At 39.9% G+C, this 24,176-nt stretch overlaps 1 protein-coding gene across 1 annotated transcript; it reads left to right on the forward strand.

Moving 5' to 3' along the window:
• The first annotated feature begins 1,014 nt into the window (after positions 1–1,014).
• Positions 1,015–20,284, forward strand: LOC137090808 (GTPase IMAP family member 8). Its single transcript, XM_067454765.1, is given in 7 exon segments — positions 1,015–1,081; positions 1,563–1,656; positions 9,032–9,667; positions 13,503–13,672; positions 13,674–14,180; positions 14,649–15,627; positions 18,424–20,284. Coding segments are annotated over 6 exon segments (3,027 nt in total). The 5' UTR covers positions 1,015–1,081; positions 1,563–1,634; the 3' UTR covers positions 19,137–20,284.
• The last annotated feature ends 3,892 nt before the right edge of the window (positions 20,285–24,176 follow it).

Here is a 24,176-nt window from a genome sequence, read left to right on the forward strand (position 1 = left end):
GGCAACCAGGTAACTTTTTTTCTAAATCATTTTTACAGTGTACTGAGCAGGCATAAGATACCTTTTTTGTGTGTTTGTTTTTGCAATAAATGTAATTGTGTAGTGATATGTGTTGCTGTGATTTTACTTTGCTATAATGTTAGTCTAAATCAAATGTTATTTACAAATGAATATAGTAATGCAGTTAATACTGATGAAAGCAGCTTTGCAACAACGAAAGAGAACGTATGATGACATTTAAGTTCAGAAAACTAAAGTGAAGTTTTCATTACTAAATTCAATTAGTTAAGATAACTCTAAATTAGTAAGAAAAAAAACATCCAAAAATATAACAATATATATAAATCAGCAAGGGTTTTGAATCACGGCTCTCTTCACTCTCAGACAAAAAGGTACAGTGCTGTCACTGGGGCGGTACCCTAAGGTACAAAAGTGAAAAAGTACATCTTTGTACCTTACTCACCCCTAAATGGTAGGTATTAGTACCTTAAGAGGTACATATCTGTACTTTAAGAGTACAAATTAGTACCTTAAAGGTACATAGTAGAACCTTAAAGGTTCATATTAGTACTTTTTCGGTTTTGTACCTTACGGTACCGCCCCAGTGACAGAAATTGACCTTTTTTCTGACAGTGTTGCGAGAAACGAGTCAGACTTTCTCTGTGTTGAAAGGCATGTACGACAGATAAAGCTGATGATCAGCATCATGGGATCAACAAATCCTGAATTGATTGATTTTGTTTTGTCAATTCGAAACTAATTCTTTTAATAGGAGTTTAGTGAACTAATAGGAGTTTGTTAAACTACCATCATGGTACAGGCCCCAGGTTTGGAGATACGTTGTGTTTATAGATTCAATTCCAAGAAAGAAGCATCTGTTTGTGAAAAATTAGATAGTTTTAGGGGAAGTTTTGTAATTCTGTAATCAAAAGGAATCAATGATCACCAGCTTGAGAGAAGACAAAGTGAGGTCTGACGTTCATTTGAGGCTTCCTGTGCAGGGCAGAGTGTGACGTCACTGACTCTGCCCACACAGGTTTCTTCCTGTTTTCATGACGGAATGACAAGCCTCGACATTCAGGTATCATGATTACTTTAAAAACACTCTTTATGGAGCACAGTGTAATATATAAATATGATATACAGCACAGAGTATGGCTTTAGTGTGATCATGAGTGTAGTTGTAACTGTATGAGCTGCAGAAGTGTTTGGTTTCACTTTCATTTGTGACAGGAGCAAAAAACACAACATACAATTATACATCTGTAAGATTATGTGTATTATAAGTGCGAAATGTGAAATTATAATAAATTGTTATGAAGTGTAAAGCAGATTTTATAACTGCTGCATATATTTTTAATGCTGCTTAATACATTTATCAAATGTTTCATACTTTTCTCTTGTTTTGTGGTTAAATCAAATATTTTATCAGGGCAGTGACTGATTTAATGTGTGTGATTTGGAGAAACTCCAGCATATTAAAGTATGATGATATTAGATGAGATGTTGAACTGACATTAGTCGTGAAGTAAAGGTTAGTCTCAGTGTAATCTCTCTCACAGGATGATGAAGAGACACGTCAGGAGTCGCAGAAGATGATGGACTGAAGACTGAATGAAGAACAGAATATCATCATGTCCAGCAGAGAGAGCAGAGGTCAGAGGTCATAAGTCATATCAGTTCATCTACTCTAAACAACGGCTTTAAGAAAATCACAGTTTAACTGAAACATCAGAAAGTGTTTGAGAAACATCTGAAGTTGAAATTGTGTGTAAATTCAGCTGAAATTCATGTAATGTGTTCTTAATTTTCCTTGGTTTTTACTCTGTATTTTGTGCTCTCTTACATTTTCTGCACGTATTACATTTTTTTGAATGCTTGAGCTGTATTCATGATGAAACACAGTACACCAATGTTGCTCTTCTAGCTTTATTCATTACATAAACGCTTTAGGTTTTGTTCTGCAGATTGCAATGCAGAAAGGGTACATTCATTATAAGAAATAATTTACCAGGTTACTTATGATCATTTAACAACAAAAATTAAGAGAATATTTGAGGATGTCATGTTTACGGATCGCCAGGAGTGCATGTCAGTGACAGGTCAATGTCCTAAAGTCTTCAGACGGGTGCATTGGCTGATTTTAACTTGTTTTTTGTTTTTTTGTTGAAAGTTTCACGTACAGTAGCCTTAGAATATTATCATCATTAGCCAAGAAATATTTTTAACACCAAATACCATGAACAGAAATATTAACAATCACAACAAGAGTGGAAATTAAAAAGAGAACTACACTCACCTAAAGGATTATTAGGAACCCCATACTAATACTGTGTTTGACCCCCTTTCGCCTTCAGAACTGCCTTAATTCTACGTGACATTGTTGGCCCATATTGATAGGAGAGCATCTTGCAGTTGATGGAGATTTGTGGGATGCACATCCAGGGCACGAAGCTCCCGTTCCACCACATCCCAAAGATGCTCTATTGGGTTGAGATCTGGTGACTGTGGGGGCCATTTTAGTTCAGTCAACTCATTGTCATGTTCAAGAAACCAATTTGAAATGATTCGAGCTTTGTGACATGGTGCATTATCCTGCTGGAAGTAGCCATCAGAGGATGGGTACATGGTGGTCATAAAGGGATGGACACAGTCAGAAACAATGCTCAGGTAGGCCGTGGGATTTAAACGATGCCCAAGTGGCACTAAGGGACCTAAAATGTGCCAAGAAAACATCCCCCACACCATTACACCACCACCACCAGCCTGCACAGTGGTAACAAGGCATGCTGGATCCATGTTCTCATTCTGACTCTACCATCTGAATGTCTCAACAAAAATGGAGACTTCTCAGACCAGGCAACATTTTTCACGTCTTCAACTGTCCAATTTTGGTGACCTCGTTCCAATTTTCGCCTCTTTTTCCTATTTGTAGTGGAGATGAGTGGTACCCGGTGAGGTCTTCTGCTGTAGTAGCCCCTCCGCCTCATGGTTGTGCGTGTTGTGGCTTCACAAATGCTTTGCTGCATACCTCGGTTGTAACGAGTCGTTATTTCAGTCAAAGTTGCTCTTCTATTAGCTTGAATCAGTCGGCCCATTCTCCTCTGACCTCGAGCATCAACAAGGCATTTTCACCCACAGGACTGCTGCATACTGGATGTTCTTCCCTTTTCACACCATTCTTTGTAAACCCTAGAAATGGTTGTGTGTGAAAATCCCAGTAACTGGGTTTAAATATACAATTTATACAAAATATACGACAGCTGTCAGTGTGAAAACCTCATCCCAAGATGTTTTTGGACACAAAATGTTGCGTATACCCTGTCTGAATGATGACCAAACTTTTCTGATGGTTTATGAAATGTATTACATCGTTTTTCACTCCAAAAATCACTGTAGCTTAGAGCTGAACAAACAAAGCGTGCACATTAACGTCTCATTCACAAACTCTCTCTCTCCGTTGCATTATCATTAACATAAACAACAAATTACACAAAAAACTCATACAACTAACAATAATCAAACATATAGATTTTAAAATAAATATGATGGGAGATTAATTTGGAAACAAGGTTTTACAGATCACAATGCAAGCGGCAGAAGCCTCATATTACAATCGCAGATGACAACATCCAGGATCAATGCGCTGTTCATGTAGCACAGGGTTAGATTCAATTAATTTACATTTAACCAATCTTAATATGGAGAGATGCACTGAAATGTAGACCATCGTTTATGTGTTTTTGATCTAACTTACACCTTTACATCAATCAATCAATCAAAAATGTATTTATATAGCACATTTAACCCTTGTATGGTGTTCGGGTCTGTTGGACCCGTTTTCCTTTTTTATCGAAAGAAAAATTATATGATTAATTATTTTTTCAAACTGAGACTCATTGGCCTTGGCTCATTTTCTGTGAGGAATATATATCAGAACACATTTTCAATGACCACACACTGTACACCCCCCTTACACATTTATATTACACACAGGATGTTCGGGTCCACTGGACCCGGGGCTCATAAAAGTGTGGGAACTGTAGGTCCAGTGTACCTTCACTCTGTCCTCCTCCTGTCAGGGCTGCTGTTAGTCTTTTTGTGTTCATGTATATGGTTTATGAGGACACAAATGTGTATAATGACATGGATATTACAACGTAAACATGGTATATGATGACATCTGTGTCCTCATACTAAAACATACTAAATTGTGTTTTTTGAAATTCAAAAAATGCCAAAAGTTTTCTGTGATGGGTAGGGTTAGTGTAAGGGGATAGATTATACAGTTTGTACATTAGAAAAATCAGTATGCCTATGGAGAGTAAACCATACACCACATATCCAAGTGTGTGTGTGTGTGTGTGTGTGGGGGGGGGGGGGGTGCGTGCGTGTGTGTGTGTATGTTATGGGTGTGTGTGTGTGTGTGTGTGTGTGTGTGTGCATGAGCGTGTGTGTATGTGTGTGTGTGTGTGTGTGTGTGTGCGTGTGTGAGAGAGATTGTGTGTAAGTGTGAGAGAGTAGCTACAAGAGTGAGTTTTGTTTCTACCCCTGCCGTTCCCACACGAGGTTGCAATTCTTAACTCTGATCTAACAAAGGTACAGAGAAAATATTAACCATATATGTTAATATTTTCTATATATTTTCATATATGTTATCATCAGAAAGGGTACATTCATTATAAGAAATAATTTACCAGGTTACTTATGATCATTTAACAACAAAAATTAAGAGAATATTTGAGGATGTCATGTTTACGGATCGCCAGGAGTGCATGTCAGTGACAGGTCAATGTCCTAAAGTCTTCAGACGGGTGCATTGGCTGATTTTAACTTGTTTTTTGTTTTTTTGTTGAAAGTTTCACGTACAGTAGCCTTAGAATATTATCATCATTAGCCAAGAAATATTTTTAACACCAAATACCATGAACAGAAATATTAACAATCACAACAAGAGTGGAAATTAAAAAGAGAACTACACTCACCTAAAGGATTATTAGGAACCCCATACTAATACTGTGTTTGACCCCCTTTCGCCTTCAGAACTGCCTTAATTCTACGTGACATTGTTGGCCCATATTGATAGGAGAGCATCTTGCAGTTGATGGAGATTTGTGGGATGCACATCCAGGGCACGAAGCTCCCGTTCCACCACATCCCAAAGATGCTCTATTGGGTTGAGATCTGGTGACTGTGGGGGCCATTTTAATTCAGTCAACTCATTGTCATGTTCAAGAAACCCATTTGAAATGATTCAAGCTTTGTGACATGGTGCATTATCCTGCTGGAAGTAGCCATCAGAGGATGGGTACATGGTGGTCATAAAGGGATGGACACAGTCAGAAACAATGCTCAGGTAGGCCGTGGCATTTAAACGATGCCCAATTGGCACTAAGGAGCCTAAAGTGTGCCAAGAAAACATCCCCCACACCATTACACCACCACCAACAGCCTGCACAGTGGTAACAAGGCATGCTGGATCCATGTTCTCATTCTGACTCTACCATCTGAATGTCTCAACAAAAATGGAGACTTCTCAGACCAGGCAACATTTTTCACGTCTTCAACTGTCCAATTTTGGTGACCTCGTTCCAATTTTCGCCTCTTTTTCCTATTTGTAGTGGAGATGAGTGGTACCCGGTGAGGTCTTCTGCTGTAGTAGCCCCTCCGCCTCAAGGTTGTGCGTGTTGTGGCTTCACAAATGCTTTGCTGCATACCTCGGTTGTAACGAGTGGTTATTTCAGTCAAAGTTGCTCTTCTATCAGCTTGAATCAGTCGGCCCATTCTCCTCTGACCTCGAGCATCAACAAGGCATTTTCACCCACAGGACTGCTGCATACTGGATGTTCTTCCCTTTTCACACCATTCTTTGTAAACCCTAGAAATGGTTGTGTGTGAAAATCCCAGTAACTGGGTTTAAATATACAATTTATACAAAATATACGACAGCTGTCAGTGTGAAAACCTCATCCCAAGATGTTTTTGGACACAAAATGTTGCGTATACCCTGTCTGAATGATGACCAAACTTTTCTGATGGTTTATGAAATGTATTACATCGTTTTTCACTCCAAAAATCACTGTAGCTTAGAGCTGAACAAACAAAGCGTGCACATTAACGTCTCATTCACAAACTCTCTCTCTCCGTTGCATTATCATTAACATAAACAACAAATTACACAAAAAACTCATACAACTAACAATAATCAAACATATAGATTTTAAAATAAATATGATGGGAGATTAATTTGGAAACAAGGTTTTACAGATCACAATGCAAGCGGCAGAAGCCTCATATTACAATCGCAGATGACAACATCCAGGATCAATGCGCTGTTCATGTAGCACAGGGTTAGATTCAATTAATTTACATTTAACCAATCTTAATATGGAGAGATGCACTGAAATGTAGACCATCGTTTATGTGTTTTTGATCTAACTTACACCTTTACATCAATCAATCAATCAAAAATGTATGTATATAGCACATTTAACCCTTGTATGGTGTTCGGGTCTGTTGGACCCGTTTTCCTTTTTTATCGAAAGAAAATCTAAATGATTAATTATTTTTTCAAACTGAGACACATTGGCCTTGGCTCATTTTCTGTGAGGAATATTTATCAGAACACATTTTCAATGACCACACACTGTACACCCCCCTTACACATTTATATTACACACAGGATGTTCGGGTCCACTGGACCCGGGGCTCATAAAAGTGTGGGAACTGTAGGTCCAGTGTACCTTCACTCTGCCCTCCTCCTATCAGGGCTGCTGTTAGTCTTTTTGTGTTCATGTATATGGTTTATGAGGACACAAATGTGTATAATGACATGGATATTACAACGTAAACATGGTATATGATGACATCTGTGTCCTCATACTAAAACATACTAAATTGTGTTTTTTGAAATTCAAAAAATGCCAAAAGTTTTCTGTGATGGGTAGGGTTAGTGTAAGGGGATAGATTATACAGTTTGTACATTAGAAAAATCAGTATGCCTATGGAGAGTAAACCATACACCACATATCCAAGTGTGTGTGTGTGGGGGGGGGGGGTGCGTGCGTGTGTGTGTGTATGTTATGGGTGTGTGTGTGTGTGTGTGTGTGTGTGTGTGTGCATGAGCGTGTGTGTATGTGTGTGTGTGTGTGTGTGTGTGTGTGTGTGCGTGTGTGAGAGAGATTGTGTGTAAGTGTGAGAGAGTAGCTACAAGAGTGAGTTTTGTTTCTACCCCTGCCGTTCCCACACAAGGTTGCAATTCTTAACTGTGATCTAACAAAGGTACAGAGAAAATATTAACCATATATACTGTTTATATTGCTTGTAATTGGGATGAAGTAAACATCTGTTGAGTATTTTAACATAACATTTTTGATTTTGTTGAATTAAAAACCCAAAAATGCAGCGGGTCCACCAGACCCACGAACACTGGCTGAGTAACAAAAATATGAACACCACACAAGGGTTAAAAACAACACAAGTTGACCAAAGTGCTTTACAGGTTCCACAGTTAAGTAGCATTAAACAGACATCCATAGACACACAGCATTTAAACCACATATAACTAAGGACAACTGAAAGCAACGGAAAATAAATATGTCTTTAACATAGACTTAAAACCAGCGATGGAGTCACAGGACTTGATGTAAACCGGGAGACGGTTCCAGAGCCTCGGTGCCGCCACCGTGAAGGCTCGATCTCCCTTTGTTTTCAGGCGAGATTTCCGAGCCTTTAACAATAAGCTTTGCGATGATCTTAGTGGTCTGGAGGTACAGCTGTAATAGCTCTGAGATGTAAACAGGGGCTTGTCCGTGTAAGCCTTTAAAAACCATTATAAGGACCTTGTATTGGACCCTAAACTCCACAGGGAGCCAGTGCAAAGATGCCAGTTCTGGAGAGATACTGGAGTATTTTCTAGTTCCAGTCAGCAATCTGGCCGCTGCATTCTGCACTAGCTGCAGACGTGCCATGGACTTTTTAGACACCCCCATATAAAAATAATTGCAGTAGTCTAATCTGGACGAGATAACAGTTTCCAAGTCTTTGGTGGACAGGAATCCCTTCAATCTAGTAATACCTCTTAGCTGAAAAAGCTACCCTTCACCACCGCATTAATCTGTTTATCAAATTTCAGTTCAGCGTCGAAGATCACTTGAGTCTTAACATTAGAAGCTAGCGTGCCCAGGTCCTCAGAGAGCTGTTTAGCTAGCTTCGGCGGGCCGAACACCACCACTTCGTATTTAGACTCATTAAGCTGAAGGAAACTGTCTGCCATCCACTGCTTTATCTCATCCAGGCATTTGAACAGTGCTGACCCATTTAAATCGCCCTCAGAGTTGTCCGAGGCATGAGCCTTGAGGAACCCCACAAACAACAGGGTGAACGGAGGAGATAGAAGTCCCTATTTCCACCGCACATGTTCTCCCCTGTAAATAGGAGTCAAACCAGGCTAAAGCAGAACCCCCAATACCCACCCACTTACTCAATCGTTCAAGGAGAATCCTGTGGTCCACTGTATCAAAGGCTGCACTAAGGTCCAGCAGAACTAGCGCTGTACAATTTCCTGAATCTACCGATAAAAGCAAATCGTTCGACACCCTAAGAAGGGCAGTTTCTGTACTGTGTTGCGATCTAAAACCTGACTGAAAAGTATCAAAGATATTACATGACGTAAGAACAGTTAGTTACCTATCACTAACTTTAATTGTAACTTAATGGCAACCAAAAAAAAATCTTCTCAGGATACCTGGAATGAGTGTTACAGTACCTCAGGAAGATCGTTTTACCATTTTGTAGCAGAAACACCATCAAACCGATGAGAGCATCAGATTTTACAATGTTTCTCTATGACGCTGAAACCTAAAGATGTCCGAGATCTGGTGCACGTGCAACTGATGCTCAACTGCTATTGGCTCATCTGCGGTCGAGCGGAGGGGAAAACTAGACTATAGTGTCTTATTTACTGATTTACAATAAATCTGCTAAAACATGTTACCTAAAATTTTTAGACTACTGATGTTATATGTTACAGTGAGCGATCTGAGGGTTGTTCTGCTGGGGAAGACTGCGTCAGAAAACAGCCGAGTGGGAAACGTCCTGTTGGGACGAGCAGCGTTTGACAGTGAAGCTCCTCCAGATGTTGTAGAGAGAGTCGGTGGAAGATTGAAGGATAGACACGTGATGGTCATCAATTGTCCTCAGCTGCTCCAGACACGCATATCAGACCATCAGATCACACAGACAGTGAGAGAGTGTGTGTATCTGTCTGATCCAGGACCTCATGTGTTCATACTCGTACTGCAGCACAAAGACTTCACTGAGGAGGACATGAGAAGAGTCAAACATGTGCTGGATGAATTCAGTGAAGAGGCGATTAAACGCACTATAGTCCTCACGACTGATGGAGAGACACTTGATGCTCAAGAGACGGCTGTGAAACTGAATGAACTCATTCAACAGTTAACTGCAGAGTGTGGAGGAGGACATCTTCAGCTTGATCATGAAATGAAGAGACTGATCTCTGGAGTATCCCAACGATTAGAGGAGATACTCAGAGAAAACAGTGGAGAATTCCTCACATGTGATTTATCTGCAGAAGGATCATCAGTGGATGAAGAGCAGAGCAGATCTGTGTCTTCACTCAGAACAGAGGAGGCAGATTCTGACGGTGAGGACACTCATATAAGAAAGAAATAAGTTTTCTTTGCAATGAACTAGAATTTAAGTTTTTCCTACTTTTGAAACAACAAAACATTAATAAACTACACGTATTGTGATGCAGGTTATTAAACTTCAGGGCACGTATTACAGAAACCTTCTATCTTAGGTCTTAACTTAAGATATGATAAGTCAATTTAGGATTTTTCACAATTTCATATTACAGAAGCAAATCATAACTTGATTTTAGATTTTTATCCTATCTTACAAAATCTAATTTTATCTGTAGTTAGGAAATCTTAAACCCGCTCCATCGAGCTCGGTAATCAATTGTCAGGTTTGTTACCAAGCAACCAACAACACGCAAACTTCTGAGGTAAACCTAAAATCAAAATAGAGAAACAATGGCATGCTTATAATTCCAGTGTGGCAAAAATTGAAATTTTGATAAGCTCCGTTGAAAAGTTAAAGCCTGTTTTATAAATAAAAAAGTATAAGGCGTTAGTCACTTGAAGAATGACCTGGCATACGCTGGCTTTCACACTGCAGGGCAGAAGAAGTGTGTATGGGGAGCAGGAGCCGCGTGCGCCCGTTGTGCATTCACACTGGCAGCATTTGTCTCGCGCAGCTGAACCACTGCTCATGTATTACAAATACAGACGAATATCGTCCATTTTGTCACATTTTCCAGCATTCTTCTCCGAAATTGTCTTTCTCATGCTTTGATTCATGATGTTTGTTAATAGCATATATCTGATTCAAATGTGAAGTGTTCCCCTCTGTCCCAAACACACATGTAACATAATGTACACTCACCTAAAGGATTATTAGGAACACCTGTTCAATTTCTCATTAATGCAATTATCTAATCAACCAATCGCATGGCAGTTGCATCAATGCATTTAGGGGTGTGGTCCTGGTCAAGACAATCTCCTGAACTCCAAACTGAATGTCAGAATGGGAAAGAAAGGGGATTTAAGCAATTTTGAGCGTGGTATGGTTGTTGGTGCCAGACGGGCCGGTCTGAGTATTTCCCAATCTTCTCAGTTACTGGGATTTTCACACACAACCATTTCTAGGAATTACAAAGAATGGTGTGAAAAGGGAAAAACATCCAGTATGCAGCAGTCCTTGTTGATGCTCGAGGTCAGAGGAGAATGGGCCGACTGATTCAAGCTGATAGAAGAGCAACTTGATTGAAATAACCACTCGTTACAACCGAGGTATGATATATTTATACAACAGTTCAAAGGCGTAAATAAAGGAGTAAATAAATAAGAATCAACAACGGAGTGTCTTTAAAACCCTATTTTGTGCATAACTACTTCCTTCCGCAATGGATTCTAATCTCAAGTTGACAGTTTAACAGTCGAGCCTGAGCCTAAAACAAGGTCAAGCTTCAGTGAGCCACAGTTTATTACTAATCATTTTGTTTAATCACAGAAAAATTACAATACTCAAGCTGAAATGTTTGCAGTTATTTTAGAATCTTTCAGATAACAACAACATGCATACTTTTTACATAAACATGCATATTATTTAATTCCCTTTTATAATAAAAACTTCAAACTGCAGCATGGCAACTCAGATCCTGGGACTGGCAGGTGGAGCTGGTGGAGGAGTTAGAGATGTGTCTTTCCTTTTCTCAAGCTTCCCCCACCAGCTCCAATGCTGTCATGCCAGATCCATAGGCATTTTCACCAGCCTCTTGCAAAAAAGCAGAAAGCATGTTATTGGCTGTCTTTCCTGTGCTAAGTTAATCAAATGTTAAAGGGGTTGGCTGAGCATGAGTATATGAGGATGTCCTAGGTTGAGGAGGCACTTGCTATTCCCCCGTCATGGCATTCTCTTTGAAGGCTTCCGACCTTGCCCTCGAACCCTTGTCAGACAACATCACGGCAAGACATACGTGGGGGTGAGCCAAGCCCCATGGTAGTGCTGCAAGCTTACCTGGCTGATTTATTGAAGGACCAGGGCGAAGGTTGGGAGGTGTCCCCAAACCCTCTTCAGGAGCTCCACCACACCATATACTTCTCCCTTTGTGCCACCAAGCCACAGAGTGGTGATCAAAGAGAGGGTGAACTCTTTTCTTCTTGATGCCCCAGTTTCACCTTTTGGGTAATGCCATTGAGACAGTCCAAAAGTTCAGGAAGGCCAGAGTTTAGACAATGATGTTCTTTCCTTACCATGGTCAGGATCCTTCAACCACCTCTTCTGACCCTGTAGCCAGCCCCTGCTGTATCAGAAGAAACAGAAAAAGCTGAAGCTCTGCAATCTTTCTTGGCTTATTTGTTCACTTCACTGGGAACCAAGCTCAGTTTCACGTTCAGCAGAGCTGTTGCTCAGGATTCTCTTTAGGTGGAGCAATGCAATTCTCCCTGATGTAAGGAAGTGGTAGGACTTATTCCTACATGTATAACTATTCATGAGATAATGCCACGGGGTGTTGCATTTTCTCTCTGCTGGAATCTTTTTTAAACATGTTTTGACATGTAATGGACTGCTTCAGATGAAACAAGTGACACCAGAAATGCCTTGCTGTTTTATCTGTGTGGCATTTACACACTATAAGTTTTACATGTAGGAACGTGGATGCGTTACATTGGTGCACCACTTTTCCTTATCTGTTTCCTTTCTTATGATAAACATGTCGTTTACATGTGTTTTTTAGATGCCAGAGCAGTTTTTATCTCTACAATCGTCCTGATTCCTCATCTGTCATGATTTTGAATGCATTGGGCTAGCTTAGAGATTGGCCAATGTTGCCCCATAATTTTTTTCCACTCTCCAATACTCAAGGTGTGAGGTTTTGAATACAGAGTAGGAGATTGTGGAACTCACTTGTTTCTCACTTCTGTTGCTCTCACTTCTGTGGTTCTGGAAGTTTTGGGTAGTAGCAATAGTAGCTCTGTGGTCACATGTTGGCTGGACTGAAGAGGAGAGTGGGGAAGGGATGACTGATAGTTCAGGGGTAGCGATGTGCTCCCTCTATAATTTTGGAATGACTAGTACAGGTGAAGCTGGTGGGCAATAGTACCACTCATGTCCCACTTCTTCATTTGTCTTCCTCTCTGGTACTGGGAGTATGTTTCCTGTGTGATCATATAAAAGGCCTTTCATAAAGCGGGCAGTACTGCCACTTGTGTCCTGCTTCAGTACAGGAGGTACAGATGTGTTCCCTTTGTATTCACCTATAATAGGCTTGGTTGAAGAGGTGAGGGGCAATATCACGCTTTTCTCTTCTTCACTGATCACCTCCATCCAGTTCTTGTAGTTTAGAAGTGGTAGCGATGTGCTCCCTATATAACTTTTAATGGGCTAGTATAGATGGTGGTACCACTACTTCTGTCCTCATCTGTCACCATTTCTGTTACTTAAGAAAGTTTAATTTGCTTCCTATGGAATCACATTCGTGTAGCTTTACATGGAATTGGAAACATTATTATAGCATAAGTGTCTTATGCTAATGGACTATTCACAAAGGGGAAGGAATGGGCATGACGGCTAGTAGTGTCCCACTTTCCAATATGTTGGCCCCCTCCGATACGATGGCAATTCGCTTCCATATAAGTCTTATTACCTCTAATGTTGCCACTTCAGTTTTTACCTGGAGGTGATATTGTGGACAGTGATGGAACTATGTTAACACATTTACTATGCTTTGTGAGGATTAAAGGATGTGTATCTAAGAAGTGTACCCCCCCCCCCCCCCAATTATATGTCAGCTTAAACTGTGTGCCTAAAAGGTGGTCCTCTTACCCCAACCCCTCTGTTGAACTTGTCCCTTGAATAAATGAAGACATTTTCTAAATTTCATTACATTTTCTTCTGTTTTTACATTTCAGATTCAAGAGAAAACACAGATGAAGTGAGGATTGTGCTGTTGGGAAAAATTGGAGTTGGGAAGAGTGCAACAGGAAACACAATCTTAGGAAGAGACGTGTTTACAGCAGAAACATCTCAAGAGTCAGTGACTAAAGAGAGTCAGAGAGAATCATCTGAAATCAACGGCCGTACACGTTACTGTGATCGACACTCCAGGACTGTTTGATACTGAACTTACTAATGAAGATGTCCAGAGAGAAATCAGCAACTGCATCTCCATGATCCTGCCTGGACCGCACGTGTTCATCTTTGTGCTCAATTTAGGACAACGATTCACTGTAGAAGAAGCAACATCAGTGAAGATCATCCAAGAGATGTTCGGTGAGAAATCTTTAATGTTCACCATGGTGCTCTTCACCAGAGGAGACGATCTGAAAAACAAAACCATTGATCAGTGTTTGGGAAAACCTGGATCTGCTCTGATGAAGCTGATTGAAGCGTTTGGAAACAGATTCCATGTGTTCAATAATAATGAGACTGGAGACCGAACACAGGTGTCTGGTCTACTGGAGAAGATAGACAACATGGTGAAGGCCAACGGAGGGAGTTTCTACTCATGTAAGATGTTCAGACAGATGGAGAGAGAGAAACAAGAACAACAGATGAAGATCCTGATGGACAGACTCAGAGAAACAGAAGTAGAGATGAGACAAGAACAAGGGACATTTAAAAATAAAACTGAACAACTGAAGCAAGAAAAAGAGAAACTTCAGATCAAATATGACACCGAAACAGAGAGACTGAAGAACAGAATAGAGAATGAGAGGAAGAAAAGAGAAGAAGAGTTTAATGTGATAGAAGAACAATATAAAAGAGAAATGAAAGAAAAAGAAGCGAGAGAGGAAAAGATGCGTGAGGAGATGAAGAGAGAACGAGAGGAATGGGATAAACAGAAACTAGAGGAAAAGATGAGATGAGAAGAAGAGGATGAGAAAAGAATTCAAAAATGGAAAGAAGAGAGAGAGAGAATGGAAAGAGAGAAAGAATATCTTCAGTCTAAACATGAAGAAGAAGAAAACAAGATGATGATGCTGATGGAGGAGAAACTGAACAGAGAAAGAGAAGAACTGATGAAGAAACATGAAGAAGAGAAACAGAGAATGAAGATGATGATGGAGAAACTGAACAGAGAAAGAGAAGAACTGATGAAGAAACATGAAGAAGAGAAGGAGAGAATGAAGAAGATGATAGAGAAAATTAACAGAGAAAGAGAAGAAGTGAAGAAAAAACATGAAGACGAGAAAGAGAGAATGAAGATGATTATCGAGAAACTCAACAGAGAAAGAGAAGAACTGATGAAGAAAGATGAAGAAGAGAAAGAGAGAATGAAAATGATGATAGAGAAACTGAACAGAGAAAGAGAAGAACTGATGATGAAACATGAAGAAGAGAAAGAGAGAATGAAAATTATGATAGAGGAACTGAACAGAGTAAGAGAAGAAGTGATGAAGAAACATGAAGACGAGAAAGAGAGAATGAAGATGATGATGGAGAAACTCAACAGAGAAAGAGAAGAAGTGATGAAGAAAGATGAAGAGAAAGAGAGAATGAAAATGATGATAGAGAAACTGAACAGAGAAAGAGAAGAACTGATGATGAAACATGAAGAAGAGAAAGAGAGAATGAAAATGATGATAGAGAAACTGAACAGAGAAAGAGAAGAACTGATGATGAAACATGAAGAAGAGAAAGAGAGAATAAAGAAGATAATGGATGAAGAACGACAGGATCATAATGAAGAGAGAAAGAGAAGAGAAGAACTCAAAAGAGAGGAAGAGAAACAACAGAGAGAGATACGAGACGAGACGAGACGAGAAAGAGAGACATTCAAACACCAAATAGAGGAAATGAGACAAGAAAAAGAGAAACTTCAGATCACGCACAGATTAGAGATAAACAGACTGATGAACAGAACAGAGAACGAGAGGAAGAAAAGAGAAGAAGAGTTTAATGAGAGAGAAGAACAATTTATTATACTAATGAAAGAGAAAGAAGAGAGAGAGGAAAATATACATAAGGCGGTGAACAGAGAACGAGAGGAATGGGAGAAACAGAAACTAAAGATGAGAAGAGAGAAACAAAAATGTAAACAATACAAACTTTTTGCCAAACTGCTTTTTTGAAATGATAAAGTGCATTTGCTTGTGTTATATGTGAGTGTTGAGATAATGCGGCTGTAAAGGCCCTTTCACACGGAATGCGATGGTTTTATTTTTTGATTAGCTGTGTGTATAATGCGAGCTTCCACACCGAACGCGAATGTGCTGCGGCAAAAAAACATTTATTTTTTTCCGTTTCGATGTCGATTTTTTTTTACTCTAGCGGCGACAGAAACGGCTTCAACCAATCACATACAAGGAATCAAAGGTGACGAAATGTCCAGTTGATGTCACGAGCTCCGTGTCAGTGCGGGTTGTTCTTGGAGATAGCGGGTTAACTCTGTGTCAGCACGGGTTGTTCTTGGAGATAGCGGGTTAACTCCGTGTCAGCACGGGTTGTTCTTGGAGATAGTGGGTAAACTCCGTGTCAGCGCGGGTTGTTCTTGGAGATAGCGAGTTAACTCCGTGTCAGCACGGGTTGTTCTTGGAGATAGCAGGTTAACTCTGTGCCAGCGCGGGTTGTTCTTGGAGATAGCGGGTTAACTCCGTGTCAGCATGGGTTGTTCTTGGAGATAGCGAGTTAACTCCGTGTCAGCACGGGTTGTTCTTGGAGATAGCAGGTTAACTCTGTGCCAGCGCGGGTTGTTCTTGGAGATAGCGGGTTAACTCCGTGTCAGCATGGGTTGTTCTTGGAGATAGCGGGTTAACTCCGTGTCAGCACGGGTTGTTCTTGGAGATAGCGGGTTAACTCCGTGTCAGCATGGGTTGTTCTTGGAGATAGCGGGTTAACTCCGTGTCAGCACGGGTTGTTCTTGGAGATAGCGGGTTAACTCCGTGTCAGCGTGCGCTCTGATCGGTAAAGGGGCAGAGATTTCAGACCTCCGTTTATTAAGGAAATGATGATCTCCAAGATTTCTCTTTTTGGTAGGGGGTGGTGCACAGACCTCTCCTGAATCATCTCTAGCAGTAGCAGCCTCCGAAGCACCACAAATTCCTTCTCCATTTCCCTCGTCAGCTGATACAATTCCCCCCGGAGTGCATCTTTTTTTTCTTTTTTTATGTTTGTAAAAAATATTTTAATAACACAGTTTTGGCAGTTATAGAGTTCTAATGATGGTGTTTAACTATAACCATTGGCCTCACGGTTATATACTAACCGTCGCACCTCTAAACAGAATCAGTAGAAATGAATGTACAGGTTTCTAGACTGAGTTGCAGGGCTAAGACAAATCACCGGCAGATCAGGCTGAGTTTACCCAATCTAGTCCAATCAAGTATTAGTATGTTAATCTAATAACCCTCATAATGGCCCTCATTTATCAAAAGTGCGTACACCAAATTTCCAGCGTACACCTTGCGTACACCCAAACCCACGGTGACTTTGAGATTTATCAATATGGACGTTGGCGTACGGCACGCTCAAATCCTACGCCAGCTCAGGAGGTGGTGTACGCACGTTTGAGTTAGTGGGAAAATGCGCAGAAAAACAATTCCTAACACCACAAAACACACTGACAAGATATGCTATATGACCCACTGTTAAAAACCACAACAACAACATTCAGTGTTTATTTTTGTGCAACATGAGCGTCAATGTTTAATTTGTGTGACTTTACCAAAGCGTTTGATTTGTAGGCATATGTATTCCTCCAGTCGCGAGCCTGTGCGCTTTATCTGACGTTTCAGGCCCGCCTGGCCCGGCAGCTGCGCACGGACTGGGACTAAAATAATTCAGACTGACAAAATAATAAAAATGACCTTCTTCTTTTAAATAATAATAAAATCAATAAAAACGACATTCTTCTTCTGAATAACAAGCGTCATTAAGAATAATAATCATAATAATAATAAGAATCTTACAAATTGTCATGTAATTATTAATGTGAATGAATCTTACTCCACATCACATCATCATCACTATTGTACACCCCAATACATGTGCCGTGATACGAAATTAAATGCTAATTGTTTCAAAACGTGCTGTAAAATAATGCAGTGATGGTAATTTATCATCCAAACAGCTATTTAAACTGCTGGAGTGCGCTTCTCAACCTCCACTCTATTAAGAGTAGCTACTCGTAATTTGTGTCCATATTTTGTTTTTGTAGGTGTCTTTAATTCCACTCTTTAAACTCCCAAATAAAACAATTTCGTTTTTTTTCCACTTCCCTGGTGATCTCGATGGGCGCGTCTCAATCATCTCACTAGTCCAATAGTCAGGGCACTGATCAGGGAGTCAGCCCATTGACTTCTGTCCTAAATCAGTGCCCTGACTAGTGGACTAGTGAGATGATTGAGCACGCCCGATCTCCACGTCAGAGAAGTTTCGCTTCTTTGCCGTCTTCTGTTTGTCCATGACGTAAAATGAGGGCGTGGGGGAGGCGGAGCCTTGAATATATAGGGGCGTGTTATTCTAATGACGATCGTTTTCAGCCGCCGCATTTATCAAGGGCAAGTATTGCGTACACCTGGATTGCAGAGGTACGCACAGCTTCATAAATCAGGCGGTGAGAGGAGTGTAAGCATAATCTTACGCCAACATTTACACCAGTTTCTACGCAAGATTGATAAATGAGGGCCATTCAGTGCATTTCCAAGGTCACAAAATAAATCAGTTTTTTTGTCAGACACAGATGTTTCTGTTCACATGTAAACAAAACAATGCATGACTCTGACTTAAACAGACATATATAATTCCTTTTGGTGCTGATACTGTATAAAACACCCAGTTTAAACCTGTATGATATTAATACATATACAAATCTTTCAATATGATTTTCAGGTGCTGAAGGTGAAGCAGACCATCAGGAGTGTCTGAGGATTGTGCTGATCGGAAGGACAGGAAGTGGAAAGAGTGCAACAGGAAACACTATTCTGGGAAGAGAAGAGTTTCAGAGCTTGGATATAAACTTGGCTTCAGTGACGACTGTGTGTCAGAAGGCAGTTGGTGAAGTTGATGGTCGATCAGTAGCTATTGTTGATACTCCAGCAATCTTTGATGCAAGACTCACAAAAGAAGAAGTGGTGGAAGAAATAATGAGATTTGTTTCACTGTCAGCACCTGGACCTCATGTGTTCATTATTGTGTTGAGAGTGGGAAAATTCACAAAGGAAGAAACAGGCATTATAGATCAGATAAAGAAGAACTTTGGTCATAAAGCTGCTCAGTTCAGCATCATTCTGTTCACTAGAGGAGACGAACTTGAGGATGAATCTATAGAGGATTATCTAGACAGAAGTAACAATCAAGAACTGAAGAAACTGATCAGAGATTGTGGAAACCGATTCCTGGCTTTCAATAACAGAGAAAAACAAGACAGAACTCAAGTGATTCAACTGTTAAAGATGATAGAAGAGCTGAAGAATAGTAATCAGGGGCGATACTTCACTAACAGCATGTTTGAGGAGGCAGAGATGTCCATTAAAAAGAAAATAGAGGAAATAATGAAAGAGAGAGAAATTCAGAATAAGAAAGAAAAGTTACAGGCCAAATAAAGGAGAGAACAATAAAAAAAAACCCAAAAAAGAACAAAAAAACAGAACAGGAGAAAAGTAGAAGAGATGACTAGAGAGATAATAAAATCAGAGATCACAAAATGAAAATATGGTATTACATCTTTGACTGTATTATAGCAGAATTACAGATGAAACGGCAAACTAAAAAAGAGATCTGAGGAGAAAAGGAGCAATAAAGAAGAAGAGAGAGATGAGAGAGAAAACAAAAGATGCTGAAAAAAATGTAAGAGGAAATTAAACAGCAGATGAGAGAACGAGAGAAAGAATAAAAAAGAGAAACACAAGAAACATCTGAGAGAAAACAAGAAGACCTGGAGAGAACGAGACAAATTTGAAAGCGAGATAGAGAAGAAGAAAGACAAAAGATAAAGGATGAAAGACAGAAATATGTAACGAGTGTGGGCGCTCCCTGTTGAACGCATTTGTGTGTGGATTATTTTCAGTTTTCTGGTTTTCACATTTCGTTTTTTAGTTTTATTTAGTAACACAGTGGATGGAGTTTGTGACGGACTCTTGTGTGAGTTTCACAGGGAATGAAGTGCGAGCTGTTTAATGTGTTAGCATTAACTCCCGTTAAGAGAGCGATCCCTATTTTTCATCCGGTTACAAACAGAAGAGAGCGATATGATGAAAAGACATTATGAAAGACTGGAGCAAGAGAGAAAAGAGGAGTGGGAGAAAAGGAAGAAAGATGATTGAAGATCGGTAAAATTAACAAGTCAAATGCATCAAGAGAAGAGAAGAAGATGAGAAAAGTAAAGAGAAAAAGGAATATGAAGAGAAAATTAAAGTCATCAAAAACATATGGAAAACAAGCATACGAACTGAATGATTTCAGAGAGAGAAAAGAGGAGCTCAAACTGATGAACTGTAAAAATAAATTGATGTGCTATTTACTTTAAGAAAGAAAATATGGTAACAATATTACACAATATTTTTGAGTAGTTTCTAAGGCTTGTTTTTAATGGAATCTACCTGAATAAATCTCCTTAATTATCTAGTCTATAAAACAATTCAGTTAATATTTTTGTGAAATGTGCTTAATAATTAGAGTGAATGGAAATGACCTGTTTATATTTGGCCTTTGTGTTATGTTACGTATATACTTAATAAACCATTTGCTGCTAGCAGAAGTTGAAACAAAGAGACATTTGCAAAGTTATGAACCATTGAACAAAGCAACATGCTTTATAATATTAATATACATGCTGTTATCCACAACCTAACCATAAGCTCTACTCTTCTGCACAACGGTAACGGTCAAAACTTCAACAGAACAGAAATTGTTTCAAATGTCAATCATAACTGAACATTAAACATTAACAGAGGTTTCCCTTCAATCAAAAATACTTCATTTCAATATTAATCTTCATTTTCAGTCAAAGCTAACTATGGTGTCTCTAAATAAACCTGCTCAATTGAACTAGTTCTCTTCAAATAAATAGGAAGACTTTTTTCCCTTTATTTTATCAGGATTTTTAGTAGGACTGGTTGTTAAAGATCCCTAACTTTCAGCACAACATTTGAATGGGGATGTCATCTTGTGTGGGGTGAAATTTGGCAAAGATCTCATGGTGCCACCAGTGCGACACATCTTCAGTTGTGTGCCCGACCTCATTGGGTGTTTCCGCCACTTATCACAAGACACCCTCTGCTGGGGTTGGCCCGCCACGGGTTGATCAGACCCGGGTGTGTGTCGCAGGGCGGTGGCACCATGCAATCATTTGGCAGCCCATGTTGCGTCCATATTTTTCAGCCACAGCCAGTGACTGCTCTGTTCCGCTGCAGTGGCAAGTTCTTTGAATGCCCTCCGTTGGGACTGCCCTCTGATCTTTACTTAGATAGATATGCTAAACATGTAGCATGAATGAATGAGTGAGGCATTTATATAGCGCTTTTCAAATGTACTACTGTACACCCAAAGAGCTTAACACTCATGTCAGGGGTCTCTCCTCAACCACCACCAGTGTTCAGCGTCCACTTGGATGATGCGACGGCAGCCACATTACAACGGCGTCAGTGCGCTCACCACACACCAATGATAGGTGGAGAGGAGAGAGGGTGATAGAGCCAATTCAGTGGATGGGGATTATTAGGAGGCCATGATTGGTAAGGGCCAATCAAGGGAATTTGGCCAGGACACCAGGCTTACACCCCTACTCTTTTACGAGAAGTGCCATGGGATTTTTAATGACCACAGAGAGTCAGGACCTCGGTTTAACGTCTCATCCGAAGGACGGTGCAAATGACAATGACAGGAGAAGAACACATGGCTTACCGTATTTATTGATGAATCCAAAACTTACCACAGTTGTTTGATGGAGTCTTTTTAATAATCCAACTCACCACAGTTGTCTAATAAACTCAGAAAACAGGAGACCCAGGTGCCGGGGTGGAAAGCTACCAAAAGCTAACGCATGGTAGTGATCTAGATTAAAAGCTAGCGATGTCAAATTTTACTTTATAGGCAAAATTAAACAATATATGGTGATAAGTAAGTTATATTTAGCAGTGTAGACAACAAATAAATATATCAAATAGAGATTCAAAAGCAGAGCTGTACTAGTCCAGGCAAAGTAATTCATTTTGGAGCCAAAAATAGAACTAATTGTAAAATATTTTTTTGAGCTTAGATCTTTTCTATGAGGTGTCCAGGCAGGCCACACATCAGACTTCAAATTATATTGAGCCTAATTTCATTGCTAGACAACACTTTGACAGCTTTTTCAGGGAGAAATGTAGCCTGACAAGCCGGACCCACATCAAGATGTTTGGTCTGGAAACTCACCATTGACAGCTCAATCTGAGGGGCGGATAAACGGTTGTCTTTAAAACTCCCTCTGCACGCGATAGGATAGCGCTACACCAACCAGAGCAACGAAGGTGAAGGGGAGCTCGCTGACTGATTAAACATTCGCCGTATCCGGTCGGCTAAACTCTGAACACATCTTCCCTTCTTAAGAATGACTTCAGTGCCGTTCTTTGTTCTTTTCTCAGAGAAAAGCTTAACTCCAAGTCTTCCAGAGTCGCGGTCAAAGCTGATTCGAAAGACCGCTGCCGTTCTGTGTTTACTAGACAACAGAATCACACAAACGCAACTCGGCCGTCGTCATTATGGCCCCGCCCGCCGACTCTATACACGATGTGATTGGCCTATTCAGATTGTGAGGAACACACCTCAGAAGGGTATTGAGAGTTCCTAGACGACACTTGCGGGCAGATTAAATTTGCTGCCGCTAGGGTGCCTCTAGATTTCTAGGCTAGGAGAAATGGAGAAGTGTAAAATACGTAATGAGTCATTCAGTGATGAAAACACATCGGTTGTTAGGACATACAATATTCAATAAGTGTGGTGCTGGTGTGCATATTCAAAGCCATTTAAAAATAAACTTGTTATACAAAAAAAGTTACTTTTCATGTATACTTTTACTGTGTAAAATTTTATTGTGGTTGGAGTAAAGAAAAAAAAAGCCTATTTGGGTGTATTTTTGGCATATTTGATTAGTGTATAGCTCATTTGCATAGTAGAATTCATTTTCAAAGAAACATTTTTGTTGTAAAAAAAAAAAAAAACTTTTCATGTGTACTTTCATTGTGTAAAGTTCAATTTTGATAGGAGTAAAGGAATAAAATAGTCCCATTGGGGTCTATTGTTGTCTGCCCTTACTGGCACACATCTCGGATTGATGAGAATTTAACATATTTCCTCAACTAGGATTTCTTAGGACTTTTAGTATGTTGTTCTGGAAACCTCATAGAGAAGATCTAAGCTGAAAAAATTATTTTACAATTAGTCTGTCGTAAAACGCTATTTTGCCTGCCTATACTACAAACGCTGACAGGAGCAACTGAGCAGCAGCATTTAATGGGGCTATAGAAATTAGGTGATAATAATAAGTAGAGCTGGGTGTCATCAGCATAGCTGTGATAAGCAATTTTGTTATTTTTCATTATTTGGCTCAGTGGCAGCATATACAGGTTGAATTTGAGGACCATCCCAGAAAGCCCGACCCAGTTTTCCAGCCTGTCTAGAAGTATGTTGTGGTCAACAGTATCGAAAGAAGCACTGAGGTCCAGTTTTACCAGAATTGATGATTTATAATTTTTATGAGCGCTGTCTCTGTGCTGTGTTATGTTCGGAAACCAGACAAAGTTGTCAAAGTATCCGCTCGAGCTTAAGAATTTGTTCAGCTGATTGAAAACAACTTTTTCAATGATTTTGCCTATGAAGGGGAGATTTGAGATTGGTCTGTAGTTGCTCAGTATGGAGTTATCCAGATTTCTCTTTTTCAGAAGAGGCTTAACTATTGCAGTTTTAAGGGAGGTTGGAAAAGTCCCGTAGAGAAGTGAGGAGTTCACCACTTCTAGGAGATCTGCTTCCAAACAGTTTTAAACAAACTTTAGAAAAAAGAAGTGGGGGGTGTGTCTAGGGCACAGGTTGATGTTTTAAGGTGCTGTACCATTTCTTCTAAAGGTTTTTGAAATCAATTGCTTCGAAATCAGACATAGACCCGTTTCGACCGGTTCTGTGCTTGTGCTCGCACCCACACTGTCCACCTTACTAGGACAATCATGAACAAGATGTCCGATCTTTACCACAGCTAAAACATTTAACTGTAGTATCTGATGTTGCAAACACTGTGTAATCGAAACCATCAACTTTGAACTGTAACATCAGATCGATCTCATCAACTCCATTTTTTCAATTCAATGAAAACTTGTCTTTTAAACGAGATTAGATGCTTCACTAATGGTGACTATCACCCAAAATTTATTTTCTTAATAGGGGAGCAGTCTTTCATCACGAGATCACTCTTGTACCAGTACTTCATCTTTAATAAACAGAGGTATATTGGACAGTAGAACCTTTATAGACGGGGTACTCAGAAGTAAAACAGGTACGAGAGAACCATTCAATTTGCCTTTTCAACTGAATTTAAAAAAAGAACAATTGCACTGTTCATCCACGATGCTAAGACAATATTATCATGTCCAACTATGTCTGCCACCGCTAAAAAA

The sequence above is a fragment of the Pseudorasbora parva genome, chromosome 2 (assembly GCF_024679245.1).
Source record: "Pseudorasbora parva isolate DD20220531a chromosome 2, ASM2467924v1, whole genome shotgun sequence".
NCBI classification, from domain to species: domain Eukaryota; kingdom Metazoa; phylum Chordata; class Actinopteri; order Cypriniformes; family Gobionidae; genus Pseudorasbora; species Pseudorasbora parva.